The sequence below is a fragment of the Hypomesus transpacificus genome, unplaced genomic scaffold (genome assembly GCF_021917145.1).
Source record: "Hypomesus transpacificus isolate Combined female unplaced genomic scaffold, fHypTra1 scaffold_27, whole genome shotgun sequence".
NCBI lineage: Eukaryota > Metazoa > Chordata > Actinopteri > Osmeriformes > Osmeridae > Hypomesus > Hypomesus transpacificus.
The window spans coordinates 3,430,650-3,447,186 of record NW_025813796.1 but is presented as its reverse complement, the minus strand read 5'-3'; the positions used below and the strand labels follow the sequence as shown (position 1 = coordinate 3,447,186).

Genomic DNA, 16,537 nt, shown 5'->3' with positions numbered 1-16,537 from the left:
TTCCTTCCTCCCAAGTCACTCAAGAAAACAGTTTCACAATGATGTCATTGGAGAATAATGACAGTTGCCAATGTGAAGAGGCTGGAGAGACTCAACTCTGTCAAACATGTTACAGAAAGAAAATAACAAACAGCCACAGTTTTTGTCTTTCTCTCGGCAATTTAATATTGTCTGACAGCGTTTATGTCAATTTTCACACAAAATAGTCTTCAGAAGTCTTCTGATTATACGAGCCCCCTTAGATGAGTCATTGAGCTTGCCAGATGAAAGGATTCCTCTATCATATTAAGTGATTTCTCAAAAGAGTAGACGTTGCACAGTGAAAGAGCCAAGGAAATGTCAAGGAAATGCTTTGGAACAATAAACTATCATGTGATGTACAATGCCCCGAAGTGACCTGTGCAAAACATTAAATCACAAAGGCCCAATCCCAATGTCCCCTCTAAATCCTAAACCCTGAACCCACCTGGTACGTGACTGAATGCAATAGGCTGCAAGGACGCAAAATGCTATGAATAGGAATGGGACAGTACTTTCTTTTCTGTAAAATTGTGGTGTTGTTGGATAAAATCTGATGAAAGCATAATTCAGGGCTCTCAAGTCTCATGCATTTGCCGTGAGACTGACGCATTTAAACAATTTCCCACGCTCTCACGCAACACCTTGTATTTCTCATGCTGAGAGGTAAGGGATAACTTGTCACACTATATACAATTAATGGATGAGGCGCAGGCATACGGAGGGAATTTTTCCTGCTGAGTTGATAGTTGTCTCGAGTGCATCCTGTTTGCTTTGCTTACACTTGAGATGTGTCTAGAACTTGTCCCACAATTCATTCTGCATGTCAATAACCAAGCCATGAAGTCCGAGAAACGATCTGTAGACCTCAGTGATAAAAAGGGCATGAAACCAATTTCTAAAACTTCAAAAAATTTAGAAGTGGGCAGTGTAGTTGCTGAAAATGTGCTTATTTTATTGATGAAACTCCAAATTTGTAAATTTTCTCCGACTTACTACGACTCCAACGAAACGTCCGCCATTGTTGATGTTGTGTTTGTGTTTGTCGCTACCGCGCTAGCATTGCTGGGAAAAATGAGACGTATACAGTGACGTAATGACGTGGCTCTGTGGTGGCTCTCGCCTGTGGAAAAGCAAACCGGTTCTTAGTAAGCTCCGTTCTTGAACCAGCTCCGAACTGGCTCTAGCACCAGCTCCGAACTAGCTCCCGGTTCACTTTGGTGAAAAGGGGGCTTAAGAGAGCTCCTGAAGTCCTCTGGAGGGATGAGGGAACAGGCCGGAAAAAAGCCCCTCTCAGCAGAACTCCATCTATCCGGACTTTATGGTCAAGTGGTTAGACGGATGCTACTCTTTATTAAAAGGCATATGACAGCCCGCTTGGAGTTTGACAAACAGCATTTAAAGGACTCTGAGAGCATGATGAAAAAGACTCTCTGGTCTGATGAAACAACAACTGAACTCCTTGGGTAGCTCTCCAAGCTATATCTGGCGAATACCAGGAACTGCACACTAATACCATCCCCACAATGAAGCATGGTGGTGGCGGCATCATGTTATGGTGGTGCTTCTTAGCAGCAAGAACAGAGAGACTGGTCAGAACTGAGGGAAGGATAAATGCATCCAAATACAAAGATGTCCTTGAAGAAAGCCTGCTTCAGAGTGCATGCCACCTCAGACAAGGGTGATGGCTCCCCGTTCACCACGACAATGACCCACAGCATACAGCCAAGACAATGCTGGAGTAGCTTCTGGAAAGGTCTGTGACTATATATGAGTTGTCCAGAAAACCCAAAATGTTAACCCCATCAAACATATGTAGAGACTAGAGACCTGAAGATGGCAGTTTACAGACACTTCCCATCCAATCTTATGGATCTTGAGAGGATCTGACAGTAAGAAAGGGATCAACAGCCTAGATCCAGGTTTTGCAAAACTTTTGAGATGCATTCAAGACGACTTTTCGCAGAAATTACTGCCAAAGGGACTTCTACAAAGTACTGAAGTACGGGTCTGAATATGTACAGAATGTAAATGAAAGATTTGTTAAAATTTTATTATCAAAATGTCTAAAAACAAGTTATGGGTATTTGAGCATAGCTTAATGGGCAACATGAACATAAATCTAACAAAATTAAGTATGCTAAAAATGAAGGAAACCAATTTACTGAAACCACTTTGTTGTAGTGGTTTCAACACAAGGCCATATCAGAAGTTCTGATGTGAACACACAAAAAATATTTCTACATCATTACATTGATTAGAATGCCCTTAAATGCCATTAAAATAAATGTACTGATTCATACAATGCCATTGGCCAGTTAAAGCAACTAGACTGTATTACATAAAGGCTATTCCTAACCCTGAAGTTGGCCTTTGTCCTAACATTACCTCATCTGACAGGGCTGCTCGTTACATTTGCGAACTTGAGGTTCAGGTTTGGTGAGGTGCCGGCATTTTCTGTTGTCCACGCTTGTAGTTTTGTTGACAATTTTGCTACAGGTGACAATAGTCTTTCTTTCTCCTAAAATAAATAATAATGTACAGTATACATTGACATTACCTACCGAAACAATTGTGCATTTTATTCATTAATGAGAACTTCTACATCTCATGTAAAATGATTTAAATACATTAAAGACAATTATACAAAATACTACACAATAGGCATTTCACAGAGAATTTTGAGAAATTGTTTAGTGTGCTAAATACAAACCGGTAAATTAGCATACCTCCTCCACACACAGCATCGCAGTCCTCCCACCCAGAGTGGGTCCACATGAAGAGAGGCTCAGACGTTTTGGGGCCTGTTCCCAGTCCTCCCTGGAACTCTGGGCTGGCCTCTGTAGGGATGGTGTACTCATAGTGGATGCAATGGTTCTGCTCATTGAACAGCAGCATCTAATTAAAAAACTTCAGGTCAAAGTGCAGAAAACATTTGTTCTATGTTTATGTCTACTGACGTTAACTAAATCATCAATAGATTAGTATGTAGTTTGGTATACTATATAGGCTTGTGTACTGTGTGTACAGGACACAGGTTGCCTTGGCAAAACACTAAAATAATTCCAATCATACATGAAAGTGAGTTTGGTTAGAAATGACTTTGATTTCCTAAGCTATGAGCCTGTTTTGGGAATAATCTTCCAAATCTGATGACATCAAATTAATTATTTGATCACCTTTAATGAACTGAAAGTCAGACAAAAAAAGATCTTTGTCAAATCAAGAAATTCTCTTTTTTCGAAATGGAACACGAAATAACCCTAAACCTTAATAACCCTACATTTCCAATTTTGAAAAACCCATTGAGGCATATATAGATTTTATCTTCCCTGGATGGAGCTATCATGAGATTAAATTAGTTTTAAAGTTCCCATGATACGTTTACTCTCTGCTTGACCTGCGTCTGTGTAAAACGGCCACCCCCCTGTTGGCATAATCTCATTAGCAGTGCTGCTGTGCTTGTCAAAGGGTAATCCTATTAAAATTATAACCCTAATCCCCGCCATGACAGAGTTGTCGCTGACCACGGCCAGCTAATAATGCCACCCATCATATCCTCAATCATTAACTTGGCTCCTTTTGCTCACCCTGGTCACAATCCAACTCACAACCTGATGAGCTGCATGCACCCTTACGCCTGTGGACATGCTGCTTAAATAAATGTAGTGAAACCCTCTCCTGAGATTATTTTCTTTGACAGCTAAACAGTATATCATATTTCATTTAATGCTGGTTCCATTGTAGTCTTATTGTATAGTTCATTATCATTATGATTATTGTAGAGTTGAAGGAAAAGGTCAATTGTTTATCCCGTGTTAAACCCGTTCCAGGACAATAGAAGCAAATACACATGGTAATACTATATTGCTGGCTAACAAAGCTACAGGAAATTAAATGGATTAAAAGGAAATACATTTACCATAAAATGCAGAGGAGATGTGGTGGGACCCTTGGCAGACATTTTCTCCCAGAGTCCCCTCCTGACATAGTGGACTGTTGTGCCTGCCATGTTGAAAGAACCTGGGTGGTCTATCTTCCAGTCGCTGTTGATGGAATTCTTGCTTGTGTCTTTGAGAGCTGCGAAATGTAAACATGGGAAAGGGTGCGATCAAAACCTTTTGATAATGTTTACTACTCTTTGGAAGTATGTTGTTGATGTGCTGGAAAAAAGTCCAGACTTAAGATAGGCGAATGTCTGGGAAAGGTTAATATAATTGTTAAAGGGGCCATTGACTGATTTTATAGGGTATTTCACACTGTTCCTTATGGTATCTGATTAGGGTATGTAACATTGGTTAGGCTGAAAATGGCCCAGGTGCTGTTCTATGTGCCTTAATGCAACCCTGTGAAATAGCCCTAGAATGAAACAAGAGTTTTTCTCCCTTTTATGGTATGCTCATGAATATTTCAATGAGCTGCGTGCTGATTGGTTGGTTTACAACGAGCAAAGCTGCAGAGCAAAGACGCAACGTAGCCAAACATGCATCTGCATGAATTGTAGATTTACATGACAACACAGCTTATGTATTTGAATGAAACATGGACAGGAAAATTTAATAACGTTTGATAAATAACCTAAATCATCACACATTCTACCAATGCTAGATACAGGATACGTTAGCAGTGCTAATAACTGTTAGCGACAAAATCATACTTACAGCTTGCGGATGTGATGAGCATACGGTCGGATGTGTATGTACATTTTGGGGCGTGACAAAGGTACAGACCAGAGCCTAAAAAGGTGGAGCCACCGACGTCAATTTGGTGACTTTTTGGAAACTGCCCGTTTTACAGCGTTAGTTTGAAATTGTGAGATTTCTATAGGGAAGAGGTGTCAATGGACTTTGAGGTTCACTATATGTCCATTTTACCCACCGAAACTCCGTTATTCAACTATGACAAGGTAAGCTCGGTTTTGGAGTCAAAGACCCCTTTAAATACTTTTGATAACCATACATCTAAATATTAAAACCCATATTTAAACCAACATCTAAAAACAAAGACAAAATAGTTACACTAATATTAAATTCACCTTTACCTTCTATTTAGCAGGGATTTCCAGGTTGAATGTTGGTCATTGAAATTGACCAAAAAGGCAAACAGACAAGGCATGGTTCGAAATACACCCCTACTCGTAATACAAAGTTCCAAGTTTTCCACTCGCTGAGCCCTGCAGTAACCTTTATCTAATCGTATCACTCTGCCGTCCTACGTGCGTTTGAACTCGTCTGGCTTCCCTTCAGCAGATCTGCATCATAGGAGCGGCAGGAGGTCTTAGAAACAGAGAGAGAAGACTCGGGCAGAGTCGGTCGGAGGGAGTAAGGGGATCAACCGTGGCCCTGGTGCCCCTGGCCCTTGGAGGACTCGATTGAAGTGAGCCGGTCCGTGCTTCTTAATCCAGGTAACATGAAAGCCATGATACAGGCAGGCATGTCCCCATGCCTATTCCCCTTAATAGCGGGGGAGGATCAGCTGACAGATATTAGACAGATGGATACAGTGCAGGGTCTAACCACATGTCCACATGAGAGATCTGGGGGAGTGCCATGTGAATAAGGAGCTCTGTGAGTGGGCCATGGGGGTGGGGGGTACAGTAAAGGTTGTAGTTTCTGTCTTGGAGAAAGATAGGTTTCTGAAGGCATTAGGATATCTGGTTTAACGGTGAGACCTCTATTTGTCGTGCATCTTGGTTGTCATCTCAAGGTTCTACTTAGGCATTTTTGAGAGTAGTCAATAGTACTTGTTTAACAGTCACAAAGCAACCAAGGCTTGGGTTCATATGAGCACCAAGTTGCTTGCTGATAACTATCCTGCAGGCAACAAGAGTGGAGGAGAATGGGCGGTTGTATGACAGAAATATGTCAGAAGGTTGACGTTTGCGACGGGGTGAACTGATAGGAGAAAACCACAATGATGCAATGAAGGAGAGTATCTGTATCTTACCCAGATAACTTTGAGTGGGTATTTGCTCCACCACTCTTATTCTCCTGGCCCCTTTAGGAATAACCACGGCTTCCACATAGCCTAAAGAGACCCAGAGGAAAGCAAAATAAAGAGAGAGAGGGTGAGAGATACAATTAGAGAGAAATGAAAGGCAGATGAGAGAAAAATGGAGAATCAAAAAGACAGTTACTGTTTGAGGAAGCTCTAAGGAAAGACAGTGGCCAAGACAAAAATATCCATTCCACTTGGACCATAGTATAAATTGTGTCAAACACAACTTACAGTGGGATGGCATAAACAGTCCATGCTGGTCCATAAACAGTCCAGGCTGATGTATCCAAATGTTTTTTTTAATCTGGTTTAGCTTGTTAATTTGTCATATTTAATATACAAACAAAACAATATTTTAAGCTGTACTGGAAGGTGCAGCAAATCACCCACCAAGTCGTAATTGTTCAATTTCCAAACAACATGTATAATGTGCCAAGTATGATAACACAGAGGTAAAAAAACATTTATATAAAGTTTTGGCTTGGCAGCAGTGAGGAACCATCTTGACTATAAACACAAAATATACAATTTGTAAACAGTATTACATGACTGTGTCAGTGTGGAATCTTTGGCTGACAATGACCATTGGTTATAAAAGAGACCCCACACAAAGCCTCCACTGTGTGGGGTGTGTGAGTGTGCATGTGTGCGTGTGTTAGGGGGAGATACATTTACAGGGCCCTATCTTGCACCCAGCGCAATTGACTTAGTCAACGACGCAAGTTTCATTCCTAGTTTGCACTCGACGCAAAGCCGACTTTTCACTCCACAGACGCACGTCGAAATGACTTTGCGCTCCCGTGGGCGGTTCAGCGAAAAAGGATGCGTGTTCTGGCGCAAACGTTCCCTGGTGCTATCTTGCAGTTTCCTAAAAACAATTCCGCTACTGACCAGGAAAAACGTGGTCTAAAGTCAATGGCGCAATATTGAGATGCTATTTTAAGGGCGCAAGCTTGGTCCGTGCCCACTGCTGGCGAGGCCAGGGTCTTCTATCTGCGAAGCTACGTTACATTGTTTTGATTTATGGCGTGTTACATTTCTTCAATGATTATAAAAAGATTTTCATAAGAAATTTCCATGTATGTGAACTTGATTTGTAACAACTGTGGCAATTTCCTCCCATGACTGTTTAACCGAAGCGAATTTGGTTTCTTCTCCCTTGCCCATCAGAATCAGAATTCGGTTTATTCGCCATGTAGCCTATGTTACAAAAATACGCAATTTACTGTGGCAGGAAGGTGCAAACAATAAACGGATACGGGTATAAATTAAGTACAAAAGTACATTAGTTAAATTAATTTTAAGAACTAAACAATTTAATAATAAAACAATAATTTGAAGGAGCAGTATGAGTGGGCAACTTAGTGCTATGAGAAAACTGCTCTGCCTTTCCCATACAATGTCACTTCTCTATCTTTTAAGGCCCTGACGAGAATGTCGGTCTCCTCGGCTGTGAACCGCTGCCGTGCACCTGGCAAATCCACCGTTATAATAGCAATTCGCCATGGAACAAGCGCTGCTCTTAAAGGGAATGTGAGATGATGCTCTGATTGGTTTATTGCACGTTACGCCCAAACCACACCCATTAGTAATGTAGCTATTTCAGACCAACCCTTTATAGATTTGCGCCAGGCGCAAAGTCATTTATCCCGCCGGCAAAATAACCACCAAGCTGAAGTCACGCCCACAAAGTTACTTGTGATTTGCGTTTTGATACTTGCGTTTCAGATCGTCAAAATAGGGGGGATAATATGGTATATTATACATCTCTTTCAACACAACTGGCTGTCCTCCAAGAATATAGGTCACAAATATACTGGAGTGCTGGAGAGCTTGGATAAGGAAGGCAAAACCTACAATGTAATCCTTGGAACATCAACATGAACTAAGCAGTTTCTGGTGCCTTCAACTTGCATTCAACTTGCAAACTGCTCATTAATGCATAAAATAGCTAGCATTTGGCCGTAACACCTTGTATGGTGACATGTGATTGTCATTTTCCAACTGAGTCTGTGATGTTAGAGGGAAAATTTACTTTGTTGATCTTACCTGCATTCTGACATACAGTGGTTAATAATCCTACCTGCCCCTCCCGTCTGGTTGAAATCTCCCTTGACAACCTTACAGGACTTTTCGTTGCCGTTACATACTCCACAGTGATCTTCTCTGGCCATGGAGCCAAGGATCCCATCACAGCCCACTTTCTAAGACAAGACACAAAACATACACGCACACAATCACATCATTCAAGTTCAAATGTCAATCAATTTGGTGGTCAAGAATAAGATGCCTTTCTATAGGTAAAAAAGTTACTTTTAAACCTGATTTTAAATTGCACAGAACTACAATTTTGTACACTAGTCTTGAGTGCCTTGAGTATATTAAACATTACCTCCATATTTAATAAGTCATAACTTACTAAATCTGAAAATTCACTAATATAAAAGTGTGCCATTCAGGTGCCATTGATTTTGCTAGATGTCAATCGGTGTTGGTGAGCAGAGCTGTGTGTAACTGGGCTGGGCTTTATATTGTATATGCTGGTCCAGTGTTTCAAACACAGCTAGGAAGCCTTCAGACAGGATGATACCTCTGCTTAAACTGACATTTACCAACTCTGACCCAAGTTGAACACTGGATTTTGGTGTTTCAACACCCATTGACACTTCCCTGTTGTATGACTACGTTTAGCCTGTGTTCTGCACCTCTCTTTCACCAACTGTCTTTGGAGGAGGGGATCCTCACTGAATAGCTGCTCCCAATTTTTTCTCCTCTGGTGAGTTTTTCTGGGAGTTTTTCCTTGTCTTTAGATTTAGGTTGGTTGAGGGGCAGGCTATGGGCGTATGTTAAGCCCTCTGTGACATTGCTTGTGAAAAGGGCTATACAAATACATTTTGATTTGATGATGATGTGTCTGTCGTGGCTCGGACTGCAGAGTTATTTGAAGGTAGTGGAGAGGCAGGACACAAGTTTGTTTCAATTATTTTCTTGTGGCCTTTCTCTCTCCTGCCAGGAAGGTCTTGCTTTCTGTCCCTTGACCAAAATAATTTCAACCTCCCACCTCTCCCCTTTCTCTTCCATCACCATCTCTGTTTCCTGTCTGTTCTTATGCCCCACCCCTCTCTGTTCTTTCTTTCTCCTCTCTCTTTTTTTTTCTTCTACTTTTCTCACATGGCACAAATGTACAACATGGGACGATTACTGTTGGTCTTGTGGAGACAGTGTTAGTTTCACCTACTCCTCAGAGTGTTGTTAAGATAATGGAGGGTGGCCGTGGGGGTACATCAAAATGAAAGTGTCTGTGATTTATATTTTACTGTAGGAGACCTGTCACTTTTGCTTGTCCCAATAAATAGTCGATTGGAGACAGTTTGTGAGTTATTAGTTAGGGTGAGAGGGGCAATCTGTTACCCTGTCTCAGACCACCTGAGTACATGACTCATCCCATATCAGACAATCAGCGACAAGTTAAACAACTCATACTGTACCTGACAAGTCCCGTTGGCACAGAGACCTGCTTCCTGTGGACCACAGGAAGTCCCATCAAGGACCTTTTCAGCCAGGAGGTGGGGTTGTTCCTTCCCAGAGGAGGAGCAGAACAGTGTGCATGGCCTCTCTGAATACAAAAAAATACGAGTGAGAGAAAAAGATCAAGTGAGCTAGAAGAGAGAGAAACAATTATCCATCACACAACTCTTTGTGTTTGTTCTAAACAAGGTGACTTTCTGTTAATCGTTGTAAGGAATGAGGTATACATTGTAAACCTTATTATCTGCCTTAGCATATATTAGCAGTATATGTTACATAGACATTGCATGCACACAGTCCGATGCTTTTTTAGCCACAAAAGCTGAAGCCTTTTACAGAAGTTGCTCAAGTCTACCAGTAGTCTGATTTAGCCACAAATCAAAACTTTCAGCTGTCACTTTAATTTATTCATTCAGCAGATGCTTTATCCAAATGACGTAGCTTACAAATACTGCATAGAGAAAGTACAGCAGAAGATCAAGGATCAGAAGTGCATATTGTACAGTATTTTGGTGGTCAGAGTAAAAAAAACTGACTGTATTTAGTCCAGGGGTCGGCAACCCAAAATGTGGAAAGAGCCATATTGGACCAAAAAAAACAAAAACTATTCTGTCACGGGCTGCAAAAAATTAAAAGCCTTATATAAGCCTTATAATGAAGGCAACACATGCTTTAAGTGTCTATATTAGCTATATTAGCCTACTATCAAAATGATAAGTAGGCTACAAATACATAATGAGCATTCATTAAAAAAGCTAGCTAGCTTCCGTTACCTAGCAACCTAGCATAACACTCGTAGCAATGCTACTTCCTGCTAGTGTACTTAGCCTCCTCATTGTAAAATGTGAAGCCATATGATAAAGTTTCCATAGTCGATAAGATAGATAAGTACTTTATTAACCCCCGCACGCAAATTATTGTGTCCAGGCAGACAGATCCAGTCCAGAAAATCTTTAATCGATAAGTTGGATATTGTAGCTACAGGACAGCAGTAGCTAGCTAGTTAGCGATCTCAGTCACTATGAGTTTGATACACCGTTACAATATTACCGTTTTTCGCTAACAATATCAACAGCAACGACATTGACATCGGGAACGTCTCGTTTTTCAGTTCACAAGATCATAACCATGAAACGTGTTATAATCATAATAATCATAAAACGTGTTCGTGGTTAAATGACATGGAAAATCATGTTGGCTTCAATGGCTTGTTAAGGTTTACTATCGCCAGCCAAGATCATAGAGTTAATATAACTAGAGTAAGCTACTTTTGTCTTCCAAGATGGCGTCCCCATTCATTTCTATAAAAAGTGCTCAGTGGCGCAGTGAGGCAAGCGAGAGCGCGAGACCGGACGCGGCCATCTTTCCACTTTCGTGTCTTCCGGTCTAGCTTTAAACAGTGGCTCTTTTTTTCCCTAGCTCCGAGACCTCGTGTACGCTTGCAACTAGCTGTACGCGTCATACTTTGCGACAACCAGTCGCGAGCATAGATTTATATGGTTACGAGCGTGTGAGCTAAGTCATTGCAGTTGCAGAATCTATGGGCAGATTGGGGTAGCCTGGCTCTGCGCTCCTATGTACTTCCGCTCAATTTGGATTTTGCTTCTGTACTAGCTCTGGGAGCTAGGCTCTGAAGTCGGTTTCCAGAAACAATTTTTTTGTAGGTCCAATCAGCGAACAGAGGGAGTGGCTGAGAACGATGACGTTAATGTTGTACACTTGTTTGAGTAGTTCAGTAATGGCGGCGGAGAAAGATGCGAGCGAAACTATTCTGCGGTTGTGGCAACGCTGCCAAATATAGGTTAAAGCCGGAGCAAGAACATTCCTTGCTGAGTTTTGTTGGTGGCCATGATGTTGTGGCCCTCCTCCCCACGGGGTTCGGGAAAAGTTTGATTTTCCAGCTAGGCAGCTAGCTCCGTTACAGTAGTGGTGAAGGAGTTGGCTAAGGCAAACGCTTGCGATTGCTTATGGCAAATCAGAGTGGCTCTGGGCGGATCCAATAGTTTCAACAGAGGACCCGCCTTCAAGGAAGTTAACGTTTGTCAATCGAGAGATCCCAGACCCTCTGTACAAATGAAATGTACGAGGGTCTGGTTAGGACCAGGCTAAGAATGGGGTACAAGTCCGATAAGAATCAGACACATGATGCAAACTTAACGGAAATGTATTCTGTCACTGTATAGTATTCCTTTCACTTGTTTTTTAGAAATAGGCTATAGGGCTAAATATAGGGCTATTCTAGATGGAACTCATCACATATGTTGCTTTTCTTCGTGATATGAGTATGATTTCCAACGCATTGTATCGGATGAAATAAACTGTTAACATGAACAGCTCCGTCGTTGTTCTTGCCAGGCAAAGAAAGCTTAATAGTTATTTTGGTAACCGAAATCTTCCATAATGCAGACTTACCATAGCTTACTGTCAACTTTACATTCAAACGAAATGCCACGAAATTCACACTGCCTTCAATTTAACATCATTGTAGAAATATGGCCTGTGTTTTATATGTTCATCCTACAAAACCAAACGCCTATTAATGGATATAACATGATCTAACAAGACTTGGTAATAATGTAATAAAAAAAGCTTGACAACTGTGTCTAAAATATACTTTATGGAACATTTGCCTTTAAAAGGGGAATATTCGCAGAACCATATAGGCTACAAGACGTTTCCATCAGATGTAAGTGGGGGTGAAACAGAGTCATTGAGGACCTTCATTGTCCCACAAAAGCAGTTTGGCTTGATGACACGATCCAAAAAAGAATAAAGGGTGTGTTTAACAAAAGCTTCTGAAGGCAAGACTAATATTATTTAAACATAGGCCTATATAATTTCCTATTGTGGTTACCGGTTAAAGTATTAATCTTCGTCTTTGCTCCAGATAGACGTCAACAATCTATGCTCGCGCTTAACATAATATATTTGCCCTCATGTCTCAATTGCTTAATTATAGTGCAACAATGAAATCTCGATTACGGTAGCTAGCTGATGTAATGTGAACAAAGCAATAAAACTACAGTGCAATAACATCTCAATACTTGAGCTGTACCGTGAAAAATCTTACAAACATCTTGCAACATCAACTATTCATGAGTGTATTTTCTTGCCAGACTGGTCAAAAGGTATACAATTCTGGAAACCACTCTTTGCTCCAACAACTTCACCCCACTCAACCTCTCACTGATATTTATCAGTAAACTGAAACCCTTACATTGTGGACTTCTCAAAGCCCAACACCTGACCAGGAGGCCCAGTGTGCAGTTTTCCTATAGCGGTGTGTATATGTTAATGTTTGAAATACAACTCCCGCAATTCTGCTCAGAGGGAAAAGGTACAGTGATAAATGGTTTATATTGAGACAGGAATCTTGATCAATGGTCTAAACAATTATGGCTATCTATGGAAATCTCTTACAGTACAAATACAGCTTTTTCCGGAAGCTTTTGCGGAAAATATGGGAGAACATGGATTGGAGCCAGTTTGAATACCTGGTTCTGATTTAGAAAGATGCTTTTGACTGGGGGATCACACACAAGACAGCTCAAAGTATACACATCATTGTCAATCATTTTCTAGTATTTGAATGACTCCAAGACTTAATTCACATTCTTCACAGGGCTTCACTACTTTTAGTTAACTGTTAAGTAAGTCAAATGTATAATGAGAGAGAGAGAATCATGTAACCGGTAAAAGTTCAGTAATGTGGAATAAAGGGATATTGAAATGGTTGTGAGAGGTAGACAGAGAATGGAAAACTAGACAGAGAGAGAAAGAAAAAGAATAATGACAAAAAAGTAAGATGAACAAATCCACCTCAACAGAAGGGGAGAGATAGAGAAGAAGTTAAAGGACCCCAGGCTTAATAAACTGAGATTTGTACTACAGCAGGCAGACAGTCTACGCAGTGATGTCATTTAAACCTCAGCCACTTAAAAGAGACTGCTTTGTCATTCTGCACTGAACCCAGGTTCCCTAATTGCAGGCTGGTGCTTGTTGGTACTGTAACATGGGCCTGACCTCACTGTAAGGCTGGGTGTCACCCTGCCACCACCTTTCATATGCTAAAATCTGGAGTTGGTGGACGGATGGGTCTCACACCTCATTGTGTAACTTACTGTCGCATTGCTAGTCATATGTTGATAAGTAAGGGTCAACATGTGGTCTGATTGGTTGTTCTATAGATAACAGTTAAGGATGAAGGGAATTGTGAAGCATTGTCCTTTGGATTCTTGTTCTCCTGAGGAATTCTACTCAGCTTTGGCTTCTCCTTCCTCACCTCTTTCTCTCTCTGATTTACAATAATCAAGGTAGAGTAGGTAAGAGTTAAAACCTTCACATTGTAACATGTTTGCCTTGTAGTTGATTTCATTCATTTGCAATGTTATTAAATATCTATTTCACGGAACTTACTTTGACCATTCTTGCTCTTATATAACCCAAACTCAAATAACGGCAATTCCATTGGTATTGGCATGATTTGGTTAATGTTAATACACTGTTCAGTTTACCTGTCTTCCTTTAAAGTGGTAATTGACTGTTTTTTGGGGGTATTTCACACTGTTCCTTAAAGGCCATATGGCAGGTTAACCACCACTGTCGATTAATGGGTACATAAAGCACTCAAGATATGTATATTATACAAGAAATCTCAAAATAGTGTCTCAAAATGGTGTTTAAGACCAGTTTTTGTAATTTCTTGTGTTAACATTAGCATAATAGCGCAATTCAACAATGACGTCACGTTGGGGAGTCGTGGAGCCGAGTAGCCTCAGTCTATTACTAGAACTAAGGCGACTGACCGGGATGAAGAAGACGTGGCAAGAACCACTAATGTATATGATGGCCCGCATCCGGCCGTCAAAGCCAAATACATTATTCATATATCATTTATTAAATGATTAATTTATTGAATGGTTCATTGTACTGAGGAGAATGAGTGAAGAGTTGATGAAGTGTCCTCCTGGTGAGTTACTATAATTTAGCAATGCAGCAACGACCTCTGGAGCTCATTTACGAACAGCAGTGCACATATACAATTTATTTTTTACTGTCAGTGAATAGCACCGAGTGGAAGTCAACGTTTTCTTTATATCTAGTGATCATTCAGTGCCCGACATTACTTTTTGAGGCACTACTAGCCTACATTTACGTTTCACTTTTCCATGCACAAAAGTCACGTAAACATTGTGCCTTTGACCAATGAAGATGAGCTGTAATATTACACAAATAATAACAATTGAGGTGTGATAAAAAACGGTATTTGTTACATTAAACATTTACACAATGTCTGCAGAATGAAACACTTTCTGTTATGTACTGTATTGCATCATCGTCCCAATATCTTTACAGACCGTGCAGCTAATTTGACTTGGATGGGGGCTTATTACTATTATTTACTGAGTCTTTAGTTACATTATCAGGGCTTGGAAATACAGGGCTTGGAAATACTGTGACTTGCTAAAGTAGGCAAATGGCTAGTAGTAGAACATAACATTTGATAATAATTGCAGTCAATCAAACAGCTGCAAGACCCAGTGAAATGTTATATACAGCTAGCAAACTAACCTTAGCTAACATCGCTAACGACATTGGCTAACTCAACTTCGGTAGGCTATCCTCAATATTTGCAAGCTGGACAGTGCAAGTAACATGCCATTTTATTTGTTTGTGTTTAAACTTGTACAGTGGAGCACGTACATTCTCTTACACTTGCCCTACAAATCCACTTGTCCCAGACAATCATGTCGTTGTAGTTCAGATAGACTACAGGACAAACGTAGCTCTATCTAGAATCTAGATCTAGAAGACATCATGCTAGCTATGGGCTAGCTATGGGCTAACTTGCCAGCCCATCCTGTGAAATCCCCCCAAGATCATCCCAAATTAAATATTTTCCCCGACAATGTAAAAACCTTTCCAATTAGATGTCCCACGTTTTGATGGTACTAGCAGAGCCCATATTAGACATTCTCTGGTACTAGCCTAGTGTTTTTTCTAATCAATTTCAATGGTCTCAAAGAAGACTTTTTACTGTTGTCTCCCCAACGTGACGTCATGCAATGCATTGTGGGGGAAAGAAAAATCATTGCAAAAAGTAGCTACTTTTTCGTATTATATTGCGTTTTGTGACAGCCAACAACATCAAATACAATGGATAACAGTTTAAATGTTTATTACCAACAACCAAATTCGTTGGAAAAATGTACCTGCCATATGGACTTTAAGGTCTCCAAATGGGGTATGTAAAATTATTTAGGCTGATAATTCCCTGGGTGCTGTTCTATGCCCCCTAATACATCCAGTTACATTTTCCCAGGAAAAAATGCTAGGTTTTCTCCTTTTATGGTATAGTCATGAATATATAGATCAGCTGTGCGCTGATTGGTTGGTGAAGCTGCAGAGCAAAGACTTAACACGTCCACAGCACTCACTGATATAAGAAGGTAGAGATTTGAAATAAAATCTATTGTGTCTACACAACACTGTTTTCAACAGATTGACTAGATATCATTTGAAATGATTACGTTAGTTGTTTCCACTTCTGTTGTCGAAGCAAACATGATCACCTTAGGTGGGTAACGTTAGCAAACAAACTATCGTGATTCAACTCAGCTTCAGTTAGCTCTAGCTATCTTGCTGAAAAATAGATCTGGACAAACATGCATCTTGAATTGTAGATTTACATAACAACATGGGTTATTTATTTTTATGAAACACAGTCAGGAACATGAAATAACGTATTCCTTGCAAATCAGCGTTTATAAAAAGCAGATGAGCTAGAGTTTAGCTAACATTGACTAGACGGGGATGGTTGATGTTTGTTTATACCGTAGCGTAGAAGATCCCTATGCAGTTCGACCCTCGACACATTTGCGCGAACCATTTCACCAAGGACGGTTTTCAAAACCTTGGACAATGTAAAGCAGGATTTGCTATGAAGCTGTTGCTGAAAAGAGGTGCGTTCCGACCTAACGTTCACCACAACCGC

General features: G+C 40.6%; 1 protein-coding gene across 4 annotated transcripts in view; it reads right to left on the bottom strand.

Annotated features, from left to right (window-relative positions):
- The window catches only part of LOC124463143 (A disintegrin and metalloproteinase with thrombospondin motifs 19-like), an 86,602-nt gene that overhangs the window by 16,010 nt on the left and 54,055 nt on the right, over positions 1-16,537 (bottom strand). For all 4 annotated transcript variants that reach the window (XR_006955533.1, XM_047014905.1, XM_047014903.1 and 1 more), the window contains exons 14-19: positions 9,504-9,631; positions 8,099-8,219; positions 5,965-6,045; positions 3,941-4,098; positions 2,748-2,916; positions 2,407-2,539 (exon numbers count right to left, since the gene is read on the bottom strand). Coding sequence is in view for 3 of the 4 variants with exons in the window: in XM_047014905.1 (XP_046870861.1) it covers positions 2,407-2,539; positions 2,748-2,916; positions 3,941-4,098; positions 5,965-6,045; positions 8,099-8,219; positions 9,504-9,631 (790 nt within the window). In the remaining variant the exon portion in view is untranslated. The remainder of the gene's footprint in view (positions 1-2,406; positions 2,540-2,747; positions 2,917-3,940; positions 4,099-5,964; positions 6,046-8,098; positions 8,220-9,503; positions 9,632-16,537) is intronic.